The 19,184-nt window shown below is 35.8% G+C and overlaps 2 protein-coding genes across 5 annotated transcripts; both read right to left on the reverse strand.

Moving 5' to 3' along the window:
- Positions 1-612: 612 nt before the first annotated feature.
- On the reverse strand, positions 613-10,768 carry LOC121989742 (serrate RNA effector molecule-like). 4 transcript variants are annotated; one of them, XM_042543987.1, is made up of 12 exons: positions 10,233-10,768; positions 10,034-10,122; positions 7,217-7,271; positions 5,290-5,364; positions 5,047-5,121; positions 4,887-4,934; positions 4,601-4,669; positions 3,726-4,523; positions 3,590-3,638; positions 1,369-1,613; positions 1,104-1,301; positions 613-927 (listed from the first exon to the last, which is right to left on the reverse strand). In XM_042543987.1, the coding sequence occupies exons 1-12, from the start codon at positions 10,661-10,663 to the stop codon at positions 867-869; spliced, it is 2,193 nt and encodes a 730-aa protein (XP_042399921.1). In that variant the 5' UTR covers positions 10,664-10,768; the 3' UTR covers positions 613-866. The 4 variants fall into 4 exon arrangements, with proteins under 4 accessions (XP_042399921.1, XP_042399903.1, XP_042399895.1 ...); XM_042543969.1 differs by having other exon boundaries at positions 10,019-10,122; XM_042543961.1 differs by having other exon boundaries at positions 10,019-10,128.
- A 266-nt stretch (positions 10,769-11,034) lies between these two features.
- On the reverse strand, positions 11,035-17,756 carry LOC121989771. The gene is made up of 10 exons (XM_042544010.1): positions 17,374-17,756; positions 15,060-15,137; positions 14,454-14,645; positions 14,200-14,302; positions 14,046-14,125; positions 13,891-13,968; positions 13,184-13,275; positions 12,159-12,270; positions 11,907-12,032; positions 11,035-11,458 (listed from the first exon to the last, which is right to left on the reverse strand). Exons 1-10 carry the CDS (start codon positions 17,635-17,637, stop codon positions 11,339-11,341), a joined length of 1,245 nt encoding a protein of 414 aa, XP_042399944.1. The 5' UTR covers positions 17,638-17,756; the 3' UTR covers positions 11,035-11,338.
- Between the last annotated feature and the right edge of the window lie 1,428 nt (positions 17,757-19,184).

Genomic DNA, 19,184 nt, shown 5'->3' on the forward strand with positions numbered 1-19,184 from the left:
CTTTATCTCCCTGAACGGGCATCAGGTGGTTCATCTCTCGGCAGGAAGCTGTCGTCGGAGATCGGCTTCGGAAAGAAGGCTGAGGTTAGTAGGTCGGTACTCTCGTTCAGGTTTTCAACTGATCAAAGTTATGAGAAAAGCTCCTTCATTTAGCACAGGTAGCTCATGCTATGGCGAAGGGATTGAAAGTTGAGGTGAGTTCAGGGGGCACTAAGCATAAATATGAGGATGAAGGAGGACTCATCTTCTACGATGCTGATTACAGTTTAGCAACCACTCATGCTCCTCCACTGCCCAAGCATCATCCTTGACCACATGCCCTTGCAAGCGTGCATGTAAAATGCCACTTCTCTATTGAGTTATTCTGTATCATGATGCTATCTATCTATAACTATGAGAATGGAAGTATGGGTTTAAATGTCACACTCGTCTCCCTGTTCCAATGATCTATATATTTCAGTAATGCAGTACGAGGAACTTCTTTCAGAGGCAAAGTGAAATAGAAAACTTAATTCTTAGAATAGTGATAGAACAGTAAGAAAGAAAGAACGAACAGAGGAATAGAATAACAGTTGATAGCGAAAAGTAACATTTGTAATAATGATCCAGGTGGGAAGAAAGATCGACTAAATAATGACAACTAGGTGTACATATGGATGCAAATGTCATACAAAGGATTGTTGGGTTTTGCAGTTCAAATACTAAGATTATTTGAATACGCATAATGCATCTCGTATTAGAATCATCCTTTTAGACTGCAAAAGAAATCATCACAGGTTCAAAGAACTTTGTCTATTTTACAACTGCGGGAAACGTACGCTCCTTTGAGAATTGTGATTTGCGAAACACAACTGAAATTGGCGAGCCTACAAACTCCTGTAGTCTAGTACAGTGACTTCATCATCTGGTGCGTCGAGATCTCTATAACTGCAAGTGAAAAACATCAATTAAGTAAGCTAACTAGTAGAGAAGTCAAAGATCAAAATCCTGAAGCCTAAAAAAACATGGGAAGAATCGACCGAAGTTACTTTAGCCAGACCATCGGTTGTTAGATCAAGGACTGACGAAAATCATGCATTTGCTAAATCAATCAGGACACAAACCTCCTCATGCGGCGTGGATCATGTCGAAAAGGTGGAGGCATAGCGAGAATTGGTGCTGCTGTGCCACCTAGTTGCTGGCCAAGCCGTCCTTTTCTACCATGTAGACCCCCAGCAGTATCAAAGGATGGCGGCCCACCAGGATCAGTAAGCATACGCATAGCCACCTCTGGTGGGGCAGGCACGAAAGGTCCAAGTGGACTAGAAGAATCACTAGATAATTAGACAAGAAAAATTAACAAAATAAAAAATGGCAAAACCAACTTACCCAGCACCAGGAACAGGCACCAAGATAGGCGGCGGAGGAATGTCTGAAGGAAAAGCACTGTGCAAACCCCCCCTGTGGGCATCATATGGAGGCTTCTCATAAGTTTCTCCATCCAAACCACCATGGTTATCACTAGGTGAGCTGTCATTCCTGTCATCATCTCTATTCCTGTTGAGCTCTATGCGGTTGCCATGTGCATCTCTAAGACGATTATCTAACAGCCTCCGTCTTTGTACTCTTGCCTTCTGCAGATAAGTGCAAGATGATAATCATAATAACACAGAAATCTAGAAGATCAGGCATATGCAAAAACATGGGAATCTTTTTCGACTTTCAGCAACCTATGGATCCAAGAAACTCTCTTTGATATAAAACAATTTCAAGAAATGAACCACACAATTAATGTTAGACGAAGATGATTTTCTTATATTATTCAAACCAAGAAAGAATGGAAATTGAAAGTCTAATATATAAATTATAAGCTCATGCTCATACCCAGGAAATTAACACTGGCTAATACTCATTTTATTTTATTTTGTTCGGTTACCCAAATTTTCTGTTTTTATAGAAGTCATAAGCTATAAGTTCACTGCTTATGAATGCTAAGCTGTAAAAGGAGAACCAATCCCATAACTGTCCATCCACAAATTTACTAGAAAGTTTATTACCTGTAAAAAGGAAAAAAAAAAAAATGTACCCACCAAACCTTTGGCTTGTTTCTTAACCAATTCATAGAAGTCCAAGGGTAGTCAAATCCAACCCAAAATGCCAAGAAATTTAGGTGGGAGGTTCCTTGGTGCTTAGCATATTTAATAGAACCCACTTAATCATGTGTGATTAAAGAAAAGGTTAATTCTTATTAATATCGCATACCTCAATCTTAACATGACATATAACATATAGAATTCCAAGAAAAGATCAATGGAATTCAAAATATCAAGGAAGAAGAAAGGTTGAGGGATCACATAGGCATGCCCAAGAGAACCATAACCATTTGAGACTAAAGAAGAAGGTTCTCTTATATTTTTTTTTTTCAGCATTTTCCATTTTACCAACATCTTTAAGCAAAACCATCCATTTGGATATACAAACTAAAAAAACACGGCAGCAATAATCTGAACAAAAATTAAATTTTCATTAACACACATTCTATCCAAAAGTTAAAAGTATGCCTTAGCAACAAGGTAATGACAAACTTTATCCAGGATAGACAGAAGGAATAGGGAAGGCAAACAAATTGTCATAGGATTTTTTGTTTTAAGCTCAAGAAATATCATAAAAATCTATTCCAGCATGAAGGAATATAATATTTAGAATTGTATATTTATGAGGCTCGCAGTCAATTAAAAGTTTTCTTAAAGAAAACTGAAGATTAAAAAATAGCAAATTGCGAAGCCACAAAATTGAAAAGCTATAAAGCAGTAGTAGATGCAATTTGCATGCAACATATAAGAGGCACTTTCCAGACACTAACTAATCTTACTATATAAAGCAACAATAAAGCCACAGCAATTATATAAGTATAGCCAGTATACCTAAACTAAATAACCATAATCCCAAAGATTCAGATTCAGAATCACCCCATATGGTCTCACAAATTGAACATCAGCATAACCAACCCTAAATTTGTTAGTATCGGACGGCAAGTTCAGCATGGTGGTAAATGAACCATAATCCAATTTCTTATAAAGACTCAGATTCAAATCACCCCATGTGGTCTACCAAGGTGAACATCAGCATACCCAACCCAAATTTTTTACTATCGGTCAGCAAATCCAGCAAGGTTGTAAATGAACATTCAGCAGGGTTGTAATCCAGCAGTAATGAACTTGGTAAGAGCTAATGTGCTTGAGATATGAGATGAAGCTTGAACATTTTGTTAGGCCCAATTATCAAATAAGTCCAAGATTAACAGAGCTCATCATTGTGAAAGATATTTACAGCAGCAGCATAGCATAGCGTTGCAATTAAGTCATTAATAGATGTGGTCAGATTGCATTCTTCACTTATTAAATGTACAAGAAGTCATATTGATCTTAGTCCATTTTTTATTAGGTAGTTTCTAAATATCTAACAGATTCATCAGTTGACTTGTATAAAACATTCAAACAGAAATATAAAATCAGCTAACTTGTCTTAGGTTTCTTAATAACAAAAAACTCGTGGGTAGCAGACAATCAAGTGGACAAAGCATGTTTAAAAATAAAGGCAGATGTCTTACTGGTGCAGACTGTTGCATGATAGGTGTTCCACCAGGTGCATTGGGATCACTGCATTATAGAAAGAAACCAAACTGATTTAACAATTCAACTACAATAAACATAAATTTTCAACCATAAAACCAGGTGAAAACTTACTTCATATAATTTTGAAAATAAAGGTCTTCTCGAACGTTTGATGTGAATTCAATCACAAGTTCTGGGTGTTTCAGTTTGAGATGTTTATGGACAAATTCAGGAGCATGGAAAAGCTTTGTGCAACCTTTGGCTCCACATCCATACTTCCAACCATATTTTTCATCTCTTATTTTTCTCACAACAGGATCTAGGGCCTCAGTAGCTGCAGCATCAATCTTATCTTTAGCTGTCAATATTTCCAAGGGATCCTGACCTTCCAGCCTTGTTTGCCAGAATGAATCAAGTTTCTGCTCCCACTCAGAACCACTAGAATTAGCTCCATCAGCCTTAATGTCAGCTCTAACATGCCGAAGCCCCTTTGCTTCGGAAGTTTCAGACATTCCATAATAATTTAAGCCATGGACACGCCACAGATAAGTAATCAAAGTGTCTAGTAGTTCAACACCCTCGAGGCCCTTGACAGTGGTAAGCCCGCGTATAATTACAATTGGTCCCAAGGATCCCCCGTGTGTCTTATCTGCATCATCTTGATCACTACTAGAGAGGACATTATCTTGTATACCCTTCTCTATATCAAGCTTACGTACTAAGGCTTGTGCTTGTAGTATGTCTATTTGAATTCGGCGAATCTCAGAACTGACTGGGTTAGCCTTGGGAGCAGCAGAAAGCTGTTCATTTTCTTTAGCGGGTCCCCTACCATGCCTTCTCCTTTTCCCACTAATATCTGTCTCTTCATCAGAGTTTGGTTCACTACTATTCCCAGATTTTCTAGCAGATGTGGCTGTTAATCCCGGACCACTGATGAAATAAGCAGTGAAAAAAATAGTGACTACATCTAAACAAACAAAAAATGAGTTCCATAAAGAAACTCTTACACATCAAGTGTTCCACTCTGTAAATCGAGCAGGAAATCTTTTGCAATAGATTTGGCCAATTCTTTCCTCCTGCATAGCAAGCAACAAAAGTTGATGTGCAATAACAATGCATGAGCGAAGGTTATACTACATGTGGAGAAGCTCAGAAACATTGAAACTGAGCCATCATAAGGATGTGGAAGTATACAAAATTTCATATATTTGAAGAATGAGAAAATAGGAGAAAACTTTTAAAGACTCCTTAAGACAACTTCAGAATAATGCAGTTTGGTTATCAAAAACGCACCTTTCAATCACTACCACTAAATTAGTTGGATGATATTTGTCTTTCAACCTATATCAACAAGACAATCAAGAAAGGATTAACATGCCAGATTTATTTCAAATATATCCCACGAGATCATCTAAGATATTCCAAAATTTAGAAAAAAGCATTCATCAATTACCATTTTTCCTCCTTATGAGCTTCGAAATATGCTCGCTTCTGAGTGGATATGTATTCAGATCTATATTCTTCATACCTACATAGATCAATAGAATTTACTTCGGCATTAATACAAGCAAAACAAGGACCCAATAGGAAAATCAGTTTGAATATTAAAAAGGTTAAAATTACAAGCAAGAAAACCGAACAACAAGCTCATCAAACCTGATTTTTTATACCAATCATTTTCCAGTAAGATATTTACCTGCGTTCTGCTTCAGCAGGTAAAATATCATCTTCAAGTTCTTGCATGAACTGCTTGTATGACATTAAACCTCCCCTGCAATAAGATCCAAATGAGACTATTACAAGGAGAAATCAAAGGTTATATGCAAACTCGAATAATAAATGAAGATAACCAAAAAAAGACTATGAAAACTTTTTCCAGTTTTAACCAACACCAGGCAAAAGTTTTTAGCAAAATTTCAGGTTCCATAAATTTGATGCATGCCCTACAGGAAAGAAATTTAAAAAAAAAAACAAGGCAAAAGAATAACTCTCCAAAGATTTTCTGTGAGGAGCTATGGAGTATAAGAAAGATAACATTAATGTTGTAATATGTTTTATATGGGGTATAATATGGGTGAATGGGAAGTTAATAGGAGTAATGGGTGGTTTTGAGAGATTACCATGGAGTTATGACCTTAACAGGTTATCAGAATGGGATTGGGGATGTGAATACAAATCGAATAAAGGTTAGACCTAACTCTAATCGGTAAGTGGATTTTGGGTGTTTATGATATAGAGTTTAGATCTAATAAGGATCAAAAATCAATTTCGTCTGGAATTGGGTTTAATCTGGGCCCATCAGATAGAAAATTTTATCAATTTTATGTTGTAATTTGATTTTTTTTATATTCTTTTTTTAATTGCAAATTTAAATTTTCAAAATCGGTTTTGAATGCAAAATTTGAATGACTTAATCAAATTATTTAAATTTTTCAAAAGAAAGATAATTATTCTATCAACTTGGTTATTAAAAGATTCATATGACTTGATCAATGAAAATATGTTTAGTTTGTCTTTTAAAATCGTGTAACTTTTCCATTGAAAAGGAAAAAAAAAACCCTCAACATATCTATATAAATCAAATCTATATCTCAGATTAATACACCTTTTTTTTTGCTTTTACAGTGATTATTCTCATCCCTGTCTCTCTTTTTAGAGTGAGAAAAGGAGACAGATAAATTTTAGAGGCAAAACATCATTTTAGTTAGTATTCATTTTGTAATAATAGATCTTTTTACAATCAGAATTTCTGTTCACATTATTTAAAAAATTTAATTCAATGTTTGGATAGCCAATATTAATTTTAGCAAGTAAAAAAAATAAACCTTAACGTCAACAAAAAACAATGTAGCACACCATAGACTACCAGTAACATGAAAAGCAGAGGCACATACCCCACAGAAGATTATTATTTTCTGTTGCTAAGTATTACAAACAAAAAGGCATGAAATTGAAGGGGGGAAAGGTACAAAAAAGAGGGGCGGGTATATCCTAGAAATGGCTCTAAAATGGTACTCCTTGCATCACGAAAAAAAAGAGTCTCTTCTACCATTAATTATCACCTTGTCTTAGCAGATCAATAGGTTTTGACTGAGGGAAATTATTCTTCTTTGAAATCAAACAAGGATTCTGTTGGGATTATATATTTATTAAGGTTCAACCAAAATCAGAACCTACTGAAATTTCTAATCAGTTATGACAAGTCCAGATAAAATTTCAATTTGGTCAGATTTTTGTCAGATGTAGTCGAGTTTCAACCCAGGTTAGGTTCGTTTCAGTTACAAATTTGGCTTGGTTAACTTTGAAATGAATGGGCATCCTTCTCCTATGCATTGCACCAAAGGTGTGTGGATGGATATGGAGGACATAGCTAGGGAGCAATAAGGAACAAACAGGTAACTTGTTTCTCTGCTAATCCTTCTCTTTGTCTCTCACACATCTCTCTACCTCAAACCCCTAGTTGCAGATGCATCAGCAGCAAACTAGACAATAGTATCAAAGAAAGCTACCCAAAGAAATATGAATTAAGGAAACAACGGCAAATTCCAGAATATATAATTCTGGAGCAACAAGCCAGTAAATGACAATCTAGTTGTATAGCAAATGAGAAATAAAAAAAAAACCTTTGAATAGATTCAGAGTCATCACCATAACTGCCATGTCCAGAATCAGGCCAATCTGAGGATCCATCAAAATCAAATATCATTAAATAAGAATATAGCAAAGGCAGAGAAATGGGATAGTGTATTCTCATTATCACTACATATCATTATTTTATTCTCTATATACTTAGCTTCAATTAGTGACTACTACACCGTGCTCAGGCCAGCTGCTTTTGACAGGGTATATGTATGAATGCCAAGATTTAAATAACCTTCAATACAGCAGGATTATGGTATGCTGCACACGGGGGGTGCGCATGGCCCGCATGTGCGTGACTGAGGGCACCTGCCCACGTGGCAGGTGTCCTCAGTTGTGCACGTGGGGCACACATACCTGTGTGCAGCATAACACACCCCCAATATAGCATCCATTTCCCCTTGCATTATAATATACAAACACTGGCACGTATCAAGGCAACATGTGGTTGCTTGCAGTAATCCACATGGGTAACTGGACACTACAAGGAAATCATCGAAGTACATTGAATTTGAGTGAGAGGCACCCTTAAAGAGTATGCACCCTTTTTGCAACAACTAAATATGCATTGTCGGTTATATTATTTGTTCCTTCAAGTCAATGGTGTATGCAGGGACTGGAAGGAATGTTTCTGCCTATTATGTAATTTTCCAGCTTATATCTCTACATAGGCAGGAATTCCCAGACCCCCAATGTTTTCCTTATGGTGTTACTTCAGTTGGTCACACGAATTAGTTCTTTTCTTTCTGCCAAGAGGAAACAGTGCACCACAATTTGATCTTTGTCAGGATTCACCCACGAGCCCTCGTTGTCCAATATCCAACCCATGAAGAGTTGTTCTCTCCTATCAAATCCATGCCTTCATGTTTGAACAATTGATTTTCATCCTCTCATAGAATTTTTCTACCAAATGACCTGTGACTTGACTGATCAAGAAATCCCCTAGGGTGTTTTTTCAGGACTCATCCCCTGGTTGGTGTAACCACTAAGATGATGAAGAACACCAAATAAAAATCCAGATCTTTTATTAGTTTAACAAAGCTTTCCAATCCGATTAGCAGCTAAGCTTAACTACTTGCATCCTTTTCAAGTTTGGTATAATCATTAATAACAAAATTTGATCTTTTTCTACATCTAACTTTGAGCTTATATTAAGAGAACAAAAACCTGTCAGAGTTAGTTTATCAGTTTGTATGCATGACATGACATGATATAGAACTAAAATATGAAACTATTTTCAGTAATAAAAAAGCATAAAAAGTTTACCTACAACCAATCTTATCTCATGCAAAATTCCAAGCATAAATTCTTAGGATTTACCTAGCCTTTCTGGAAAACAAGAACTCTTTGATCATTATCCAAGTAAATGATTGCTCCATCTCAGACATGTCGAGAGTAGCAATAAAGTTCAGTTCAAAGATCAGATAGTTACATGGCTGCAACTAACTCTACTATTTCTAATCTAAGAGTTCTCTAAGCTTGCAAAATGTTTATTTGATGTTTACCAATTCAGCCAAATTATGTATACATAGGACCATAGATTTACAAATGCATTCAGATTCATATAAAATTGAGTTTTAAGTAATTTATTGGAATGGAGTAAGTACATATATTTGTTTGGTTTACAAGCTGAGGGTAAGAAGGCAAAAATAAGATATAGAGATTGTAAGAGCATCCACATCAGTTACCCTATCCAAAGATTTTACCCTAAATTTTGGATAGAGTAGCTAAAAAACTTTTGCATCAACTACCTTATCTATTTCCTAAATTTATAGCATTTATGAATAATATTTCTCTAAATTTAGGGAGCGGATCTCATTCCCTAAACATTATAGAGGAGAGAGAAAAAATAGGTAAGCTGATATGGTGTAGTGAAAAGTGGATATCCAAATTTAATAAAACAACTTTTTTATCCTAAATTATGCATTTTGGATAAGGAAGTTGGTATGGATGCTCTAAGAAGTAGGAGATAATGTAATTCAGCTGATAGTGAAAATTTCCTTCTAAATTTCATGTATACAGAGTAACTCGGGAAAAAATCTACAACAAGTGGTGATTTTTCAAGAACACCATTCATCTTTCAGTACAACATAAAAGAAAGATCCCACCTTTATTTTAATTTTAATGTTATTATCTGATTCTTAATCATGAATCACTTGAGGTCTAAGATTGGGCAGAAGTGTGCTACTGATAAATGGAGATGAGGATCCAGGGGAACAATCCTATAAGGAACGCAGGATGAATCATGAATGTTTTCCATAACCTACTTGTGATCATGGAAACTGAATCATACTGTGCAGATGTTTTGCCTGGGATGCAACATCCGTTCCACCATAAGTCAGTTGGGAGAAGGAATGTGTGTTCAATTATCAAAGGGAGAATGGATTGGCCACTGGGAAACTATAGCCAGTTGGGATTCCTGTTGTTTCAGTTATTCAAACCCATAGCCGGAAATTATTCAACTTGTACAAATAGCTTATGAATAAGAATTAAATTGAATAAGCTATAGGAATGCACGTGCCATCATCCTTCAAACAAAGTAAGACTGAGCACCATCATAAACAAATTAATACGTATAAACTCATCAATTGAAAATCTACGTGGAACTAGGACCTTTGTTTCAGATTTAAAAAAGAATACTTGGCACTTTCCACATCCAGCTGTGGTGGACGTTTGAATCAGAAGTTCTCAATCAGTATTGTAGGATATTTTAGAAGCATAGACTCGGTTTCTAATCAATTCAAGCACATAGGCAACAATAAAAACGAAGGTTGGTTCACAATTACATGATAGACGATTACCATGACGACCCTGTGACCTCTCCTCCCCATACCACCCTCTTCCTCCTGAGCCACCTCGATCATACCCCCTATCATAATCGTAACCATACCTGGAACTGAAACAATACAAACTTCATACAGACCCAAAAAGGTAGATTTACCAACAAAGTATGGTTTTGTTGAAATAAAGCAGTAATTTGACCAAAAAAAATCTCGGCACCTTTTTTCATCTGGACCGTAACCCCCTCTCGGGCTCCCCCGTCGCCGGTCGTATCCGCCGCCATCCTTCCTGGCTCGTTTAAATGGCCCGTGCGGCGGCGACCGTCGGGGAGACGGGTGTCTGCGGTCCCGGTATGAAGGAGAGCTAGGGCTATTGCGCCTACGATACTCCCGATTTTTGTCATCCTTCGGCGCTGATACGGGAGGAGGTGGGGAAAGCGGCGGCGAGCCGTCTCTAGAGTCGCGATGGTCGTTCCGACGACCAGGAGGCCAGTCGTCCCTCTCCTCCTTCGAATCCCTGCCCCTTTTCCTTGGAGGAGGCGGAGGCAGAGGCGGCGAGGGAGAGCCTGCAGTGGTGCTCTCCCGCTGGTCCGGCTGAATGCTCCCGCTACGATCTGGAGCATCCGAGGGCATGTCGATGACGTCGGCCATGGAGATGCGATGGGGGACCTTCGAAACCCTAAAATTGGGAAAGGGCAGGTCAAGTCGAATCGACCGAGGAGGAAAACGGCCAGGTGGATTGGGAGAGGATGATGCAGCGGCCGCTGCATCTATTTGATAATCGTTTTTTTTTTAAAAAAAAAATAATAATAATCGATTAAATCAATAAAAAAAAGTTTTTTTAAAAAAAAATACAATTTAATTTATAAGGTTTATAATAAACTACAGTTAAATACATAGGGAGAGAGATATTAAAAGTTAAACAAAAAACAAAAAAGCTAAATTCATTACTATTTAAAAAATCAAGGTTAATTTAACAACTAACCTTAAAAAATGATTGGATAGCAAAAACTCCCAGGACGAAAAAATAATTATACACTTTTATCATTGACAATAATAATATGAATTCCAATACAATGACAAGAAATTTATTATGCATTTAAATGATTTAATGGTCAATATATTGTATAAGGATGCACCTCATACATTATTAATTCTACCTCATTCGCCACATGATTAATACTGCATATATCTTAGATCTTATTTTCATCTTATGTGACCAAATAAAAGAATAGACATTTTTGCAAGAACAAACATCCTTATTTGCTGGCTCTATTTGGGATCTACGATATTGTCGATGGGACTCGCAAAATCTTCAACGTTTGATCAAGACAATCTTCTAGATTCGTAGCTCTTGTTCTTGATGATCTTGTGCAGTGCTTTCTTTGCTTCATCCAGAGTCTCCACCAAGTGTTCTACCTCGAATGACAGCCTTTGGATGTTGAACTATAACATGAAACTAAGATCTAAGAAAGTGAAGAAACATAACAAAGCAACAGATATGCTTCGAGACATGGACAAAGCAGAGACCAACAAAAATATGCATTTGGAAGAGAAAATGAATCATAAGAAACTTGGAAAACAGTTTATATAAAATTGAAATCTCCTTTGAGATGGGCAAGTCATTGTTAATCAGTGACAAAATCAGCTGCTATAGATCTCAAAAACTTTTCCTTATTTTGAAGCCCTTATTATAGTTGAAGGGACTTTCAGATCACTATATTATTAAAGTCCATATGATTTTGGGTGAGGTTTGTAAGTAGGTATGCACTTTGGCGATGGCATTTAAGGTTACTTATTGAACAAATCACACTATATTATTGTAAGTGACTATTAGAAGGATATGGTGGAAGACAGTAGTCATAATACCATATGAGTTCTGTGTGTGATGTACCTGTGCACCCTGTCGAACCCTTATATCAGTGCCTTTGCTGTCTATTGATATGAGAGCCGCATCATCTATCTCTGTTTCTGTAGACAAGAGTTCTTTAAGTGGCTTTGAGAACATTGCATTTAGTTCCTGATGTGAAAGAACAGAAAAAAGTTAGCATGTTGATGCTCGCATGAAATCGTCGAAAAGGGGGTTTACACAGCATACACATGTTAGTACTAGATCCATTAAAGTTTGCATCATGTAGTTGGCTACCTTGAAACTCTGCTCTCCACCAATAACTGCAATCTTGTCAGGTTGGGTGGCCTCATATTCATTAACATCGATCCATGCCACAGTTCCAAATCCTCCAATAAAATAAATATCACTGGCAATCAGGATGGTCATAATTAGTACCATAAGCAGGAATTAATAATTTGATAAAACATAAATTCACAGGAAACTGCACGAAAAAATGTGCTGAATTCTTTAGTATAAGGAACCTCTAAAAATTCCTCCACAAAGGACTCGGAGATTAATCTTTTCATCCAGGACTGGTGCTTTTCAGCTTAAGTTCACAATCATTTTCTTGATTTTGTGAAAATTAATTGCATTTTTGTTCAGAAGCGCCATTAACCCAAAGTGGTCAATTTAATTAGAATTTCTGCATTTTATCTGTAGACTATTTTTTAACAATTTATAAGAGTGTTAAGTTTTTTCAAGTGTAATTAGATTTGACAGCAATCAGTATCCCTATTGATGCGTCAGATTTATAACAATGAGATTGTTTGTTCTATTAATTTGTTTGTTTCCATTTTCAATTAAGCAATGTATTACATTAAAAAAATCTCTTGCAGTAATATTCCAATTACGACATTATCTTATGCTGTCAGATGTCATCAAAGTGCTTTGCATTGTAAATGTACCCAGTAACTACTGTTCCATCAATACAGAAGAGACTTCTAGCAACCATCCGTCCATCAAATGTCAACCTGGGAACCTATAAATAGATAAGTAGTCTATATGATCAGCTTATGCTTCATCCTGTTGATCAGCAACTAGACTGACTTTGGAATCAATTTTATAATAAAAATTTATACCTTGCATTCATCTATAGTGAAAGAAAATTGAACAGCAAACGAGTTGGAATTTGTTTTTCAACAAATTTTCACCCACAGTCTTGCTTAAAATGTGAAATTATCCAATTTCTATCCTTTTAGCATAACATATGACACAACACTTCAATGATTGCAAAACCAAACTTGTACGAAAGAAGAATGAGGTGTAAGTCAGAGGCCAACCTTATATTCTGCATTCTGTAGTAATAGAAATTTCCCCACTGATGGGATGCCCATTGCTGGTGTTTTGTCATGTAGTGCTTACGGGCCGATTCCTGCAGAAAATGGAATTTTCTGGAATGGTCATACGAACTTCATGCTAACTACTGTTAAAGGAAACAAGATTCCTGTGAAACCCGAGCAACTATTTGATATTCCAACAAAGGTAAAAGATTGTGAATATAGCAACAAGCTCAATTTAGGTGTGATTCAGTAAGAATTGCAGAAATAATAACAAAATCACTCCGAGTAGAGAAATGGATATCCAGACAGATATAAGGTATGAAAAGTATACTGGGTTTCAAGACAGATACAAACACTATATGACTACAGGGGACAAAAAGTCTTTCAAATGTAAAACTAAAGACAGGAACATGGATCTGACAAATGAAAACCCAAAGATAGTCAAGTGCCAGCATAAATCCAAATGGTTTAACATGAAAAATATTTATCACTAAAGTTGACGAGTCTATCTACCTTATACTGGTCCATCAACATTTATTGTATTAGTGATTTTTTGGCATCTTAAACCAAGAGTATTCTGAATGGCTCACAAACACACATGAAACAGAAAGAAGATAGTTATCTACAAGAATGAACATATTTGTTACGATAAGACTAGGTCAAGTGTGTAACAGCATGAAGTCCAAGGGAAGAGAAACTAAAAGAACCTGTTGATTGGCTGGAAGGGGCACGATATCACCAAATATTGTCACCCGTGCATTTGATAAGCAACTCCAACCAGGAATCTGTAATTTAGGCAAGGAGTAGTGTCAGATAAGGCTTTTTCTCCTCTGGACAGAAAAAAAAAACAATATTATCATACTTGGACTACAAGACTAGATCTTGGATCTGCCAAAAGGTTTCGTGTATGAATAGCAAGTGGTGAAAGTGAAAAGATTGGATCTGCAAGAATTAATAATCAACAGTATGTTCCAATTCATTTGATTCACATTGTAAAAAAGAAGTCAATAACTTACGGCCCATTGAGTCTGCTACAAAATCAACTAATGAACCAAAAGGATATCCTTCCCGACGATGATGCATTCGTGACATGGTAGTGCACAAATGAGCAAATCTGGCCTGGCATTTAAAGAAAATCAGAGAAGAAAATATACATATATACAACACATGGTCCACCAACTAAATGTGAAAAATCATCTCAGACCATCCACTAAGAAGACAGTTTGTAATCGATCTCATTACTTTTCAATGTGCTTGCAGCAAGACTCACCTGTTCCATAAGATTGCGGACAGCTAAGGCTGGGGAAGGTAAATCATGAGCAGATGTTGCACTTTGTACACCACCTGATATTGGTGTTCTGAATAATCCAGCTCTAGATCCATTTCCTCCAGTAACATATCTTGCAGTCTCTGGGTATTTTGAAACATCCATCTCCAGGCCACCATGGAGATGTGAATCAATCTTCAATTGATAATGATAAAGATCATTATGATAGTCATTTGAAAAAATGACTTAGATGTTCATTAAGAAAAGAAATCAAATCAAGATCACCAACATATCAAAGAACTTCAAAGTATGAAGTAATTTTTTATTTTTTTATCTGAAACATTTGATTTTCTAAAGCATACTCTGACATACAGTAAGAGGCAATCCATCTGAAAATAGATCTGCAGATTCCTAATAAGGATCTCATGTTTGTGATTTTTTATAATTACTAATAATATGTGATTTAGATAAGCAAAACATGATCCATCATTATTTAACAGAGTTTGGTTTCTCAAACAGTAAAACTAACATGAAATTCAAACTCATAGAAACAAACACTGCAAATTCAGAACAGTGTGAAAACATTTTGTTCTAGTTTGTGGAAGCTACCTGTAAGGACTGATAGTTTGGCCTTATAGAATGTTGAAATATTGATGTAATCACTCCTTGCAAGCAGGCGATGCAGGACTGTATCATATTAAGTTTACAGTGGGATGAAAGAATGTAAAGGCCAGATTGTTCAATTCCTCATACTTATAATTAACAAACTCTTACAACCTGTAGAAGTTGATACAATCAAAATAATTTGAAGCAAAAAAATATTGATAACTTATGTCCTCATACATTGGTTATACTACTATTTCAAAGACAAGCCACCTAATAGGAAAGAATGACTACCATTCATCAGTAATGGAGGAACAAAATGATTGCTGCCCTCACACTATGGCATCCAAACTGTGGGGTTGGAGGGCTGGGGAGTTACCTTCCTGTAGTAGAAACTTCTTAACTAAGTGGCTTGGTTGATATAGTTAAGCTAGGCACTAGATTACAAACAAGCAAATACAGACACAAGAAGTTTGAAACTCAATCTTGATATAGATCAATGGATATTGGGATCATCTCTAGATAATAACACCATGCTGTCTGATATCAAGCAGCAGCATCTACCAATCCAATTGAATGCCTCTGTGCAGAACATAGTAGCATGGCCAGTATTCATTAATTCCACTCGTAACAGTGTGTGCCCACTAGGGCTGTAATTTTAGCACATGACCTATCCACATCAAATGTCATGGGAGAAGTTTAATACAAAGTATGGCATTTTTCTTCCATGTTTCCATCAAAAATACCCTGCTCATATATGATGTATGGCATGATTCAAGTATTAGTAGTTAGGGATGCCTATTGATAAGTTAGCAATAAAGAGACTGATGCCGAAAATGCATGTGTTTATGTTAACTTGTTCTCTACTGATTCTTGCCTTGCTCCAACTATATTTCCAGTGAAAATATGCCTATCAGAATTGAGACAGGATCCTTATTGCTGGTAATTGGAATGGAGGGAGGGTGAGGGGTCTTGAAATTCAAGGTATTTGGCATGGTCGCACAACAGTACCAATGGATATGATGTTTACATTGACAGCTAGAGCTATTACAGAAGATCAATAGCAATCAGTCATTGTCAACCATTTCTCCATCATTTTTTTAATTATGTTATTCAAATTCAAAGTTAGTTTAGTTTCGCTTCTACAAGTCAAAGATGCATGATCGATCTAGACAGCTTTAGGTATTTATTACGAAGCATCAATTAAACCCATGGCAGGTATTCAGTTTATTCTGATCTTATCAGATTCTCAAGGGACTCATAGTTATGATCTCTTTTGGAAATACATCAAAAACAGTGGAATTGATTTAAAATTTAGCAAACATCAGGAATATAAAAAAACGATATAATTCAACAAAACTCCCATCAAAGCAAATAAATAATTTTTCTCAAAGTGATAACCATCAATGTGTTCACCCAGGAATCTAAATGCCTTATGTCAAAAAAGCAAGGTACATGTAACAAGAGCTTGCAACTATATTATATATCTGAGATACATAATTGAAATGCTAAAGGTATTGATCCTTCAATTATTTGTTGAAGAACTTCCAATTTATGGACCCTCTCTACCATTTGCTTAAGTAGTTCCTCACACTCATTCAACTCCTTTATTTAGAACAGAAGGGTGTCGAGAAATGTGACCTTGCCCTTGGAATATCAATGTAATCCAGGTATAATGATATCAAATAAGTCAGGAATGGTATCCGTTTATTCTATTATTAAGAATTTTCAATTAAAAAACTTTTTGATACACTGTTCCAACAAGACTTAGTCAAGGGTGTACTATCTCCATCTTTATTGGAGATAGTTTAGTAACAAATAACAAACCGCGAGTCAACCCAAGTTCATGCAATAATAGAAAAAAGGGATACTTTACTATTGAATATAAACAAAGAGGAATGGAAGAAACATTTTCAGCTGCCCTAAATAGATTTCGAAGAGAATTTGGGCCTAGTAAAATTGGAAACGAAATTGACTTGGGAAGCACCATTTTCCAGACAAAAAGATTATACGGCGCATGAAATTAAATATTTCGCCATATCAATCTGGCAATTGCAAATAAAGGCATCAAGCGCTATCTTCTTTTTTGTATACTTGAATACTTAAACGATCTTATTTGATTCGGATAAGGGGAAAAGTGAACGTGTAAGCGCAACAACCAAAAGACACAATAAGTTACCACATTTTGAAAGGAAGGAAAATGCATCAGCATCTGTGTTGCAGCCAAGAATTGATTTTTATTTCATAGCTGAATCAAAAAAAAAACAAAGAAAAAACTACAATACAATGCCAAAAGATTAGCGCTTGATGTAAACATTACCTCGATCGATGGAAATCTTTCAGCAGCGGGGAGGAACCCTGAGACGTTCGTCTCATCTCCTCCCGCATCACTCCCGGAAACACCAGGGGACACGGATTGAAGCCTACGGGAGAAGATACGAGCTTCAGGTTGATGGTACGAGAGCCTCATCAAGCACGCAGGGCGGAATGCCGGAAAAGTGCAAAACCGAGAGGTAGGGGAGTGTCGCGGAGGGAGGATATCGCCGATTCCTGAGGGCAAGGTGAAGCTAGTGATGGCGTCCATGGAGAAGGTGCAGGAAACTTTTGCGCTGGCGGGAGACTCCAAGGAGGCGAGGTTATCACGGTGATGGCGACGGTGGGCGGCGTCGGGAAGGAGACAGGAGAAGGGCTCAGGAAGGAAGGTTAAATATATAATAAAAAAAGGTTATCTTATTTTCCTAATCGGGTATTTGATTAAGTGCAGCTAATTTTAAAATGCACCCCGAGCTTTAGTAATTCTTAAACACACTCTCTAAATATTATATTATATTATTATCGACACAATACTCTTTAGCGATTTGATTTTATTTTATTTTAGTAATATTTTTATATAGCAGTAAATTAATAATTTTAATACTAATTTCAAAGGTAAAATCAATATTTAACATTATATAGAAGATCTTTTAAGTCCAAAATAGAATATTATTTTCATATTTTAGGGAGTATTTCTGATTGAAATATCATAATTAAGCAAAAGGGGAAATAATAATAATAATTGTAATGATGTTTATCTTGACTTATTCAATTTTTTTAGTTTTACTCAGACAAAATAGGAATGAAAGATTAATATTTGTTTATTTATTTCATTACATATTTAAATGTAATTTTTATCTATTTATGAAGGATGAAATTAGACTACCATATTTTTTATTATTATTTCCATTTAATTTGGAAGGCAATAGAATAAAAACGGAGGACGAAATTAAATAAACATCAAAGAAATTAATGATTTATTTTATTTTCCTATTTTGCCAAGTAACAAAATATTAATTATTGATTATAGTGGAGACTAATTGTAGAAAAAGAGTAATATATTTAAAGAGGGGGATGAAAATATTTAGTTTGGATTTATATTAATATAAATAATAGGATAAAATTTAAGGTGACGTTTGGTTCTCTCCTAGAATCGAAATGAGAATGAGTATCATAGTATTATGGAATGGGAATGAGTATGAGCTTGGGTATCATTCTTAAAAATAATATTTGGTTAGTTGAATATTTTCAATCAGAATGAACCAAAATTTTCTTTTTTACCCTTAGAGGAAAATAAGAAAAAAAAATAGATGGAAGGGAAAGTCAAATGTGAGATAAACATATGATGAGAGAGAGTGATGAGAGAGAAAGTGTGATGAAAAAAATGAAGAGAGAGAATGTATGATGAGAGAAAATGAGGAGAGAGTGCATAATAAGAGAGATGGAGAAGAGAAAAAGTATGATAAGAAAGAAAATGTGCTGAGAGAAAAAGAGTGATGGAAAAAAAATGAAGAGAAAGAAAGTATGATGAGAGAAAAATGGAAAATTGAGGAAAGAGAAAGTATAATGAAAAAGAAAGTGAATTGAGAGAGAAAAGTGATGGGGAAAATGAAGAGAGAGAAAGTATGATAAGAGAAGAGATTGAGGAAAGAGAAAGTATGATGAAAGAGAAAGTGTGATGAAAAAAAATAATGAGAGAATGGTAAGAGAGATTGAGGAGAAAGAAAGTATGATGAAAAAATGAGGAGAAAGTGTAATGGGAGAGAAAGTGTAATGGAGAGAATGAAGAGAGAGAAAATAAGGAGAAAGAGTGTGTGA

The sequence above is a fragment of the Zingiber officinale genome, chromosome 1B (genome assembly GCF_018446385.1).
Source record: "Zingiber officinale cultivar Zhangliang chromosome 1B, Zo_v1.1, whole genome shotgun sequence".
NCBI lineage: Eukaryota > Viridiplantae > Streptophyta > Magnoliopsida > Zingiberales > Zingiberaceae > Zingiber > Zingiber officinale.

What these genes read in the sequence shown, in the direction of transcription:
- LOC121989742 (XM_042543961.1), bottom strand. Translation starts at nt 10,663, where the DNA reads ATGGCCGACGTCATCGACATGCCCTCGGATGCTCCAGATCGTAGCGGG. An exon ending in CAGAGTGGAACACTTGATGT is followed by an intron (nt 4,524 to 4,600) that starts GTAAGAGTTTCT and finishes TTATTTCATCAG; the next exon opens with TGGTCCGGGATTAACAGCCA. An exon ending in TCATGCAACAGTCTGCACCA is followed by an intron (nt 1,614 to 3,589) that starts GTAAGACATCTG and finishes ACTTATCTGCAG; the next exon opens with AAGGCAAGAGTACAAAGACG.
- LOC121989771 (XM_042544010.1), bottom strand. Translation starts at nt 17,637, where the DNA reads ATGGACGCCATCACTAGCTTCACCTTGCCCTCAGGAATCGGCGATATC. An exon ending in TGTAGCAGACTCAATGGGCC is followed by an intron (nt 14,126 to 14,199) that starts GTAAGTTATTGA and finishes TAATTCTTGCAG; the next exon opens with ATCCAATCTTTTCACTTTCA. An exon ending in GGGTTCGACAGGGTGCACAG is followed by an intron (nt 11,459 to 11,906) that starts GTACATCACACA and finishes TTCATGTTATAG; the next exon opens with TTCAACATCCAAAGGCTGTC.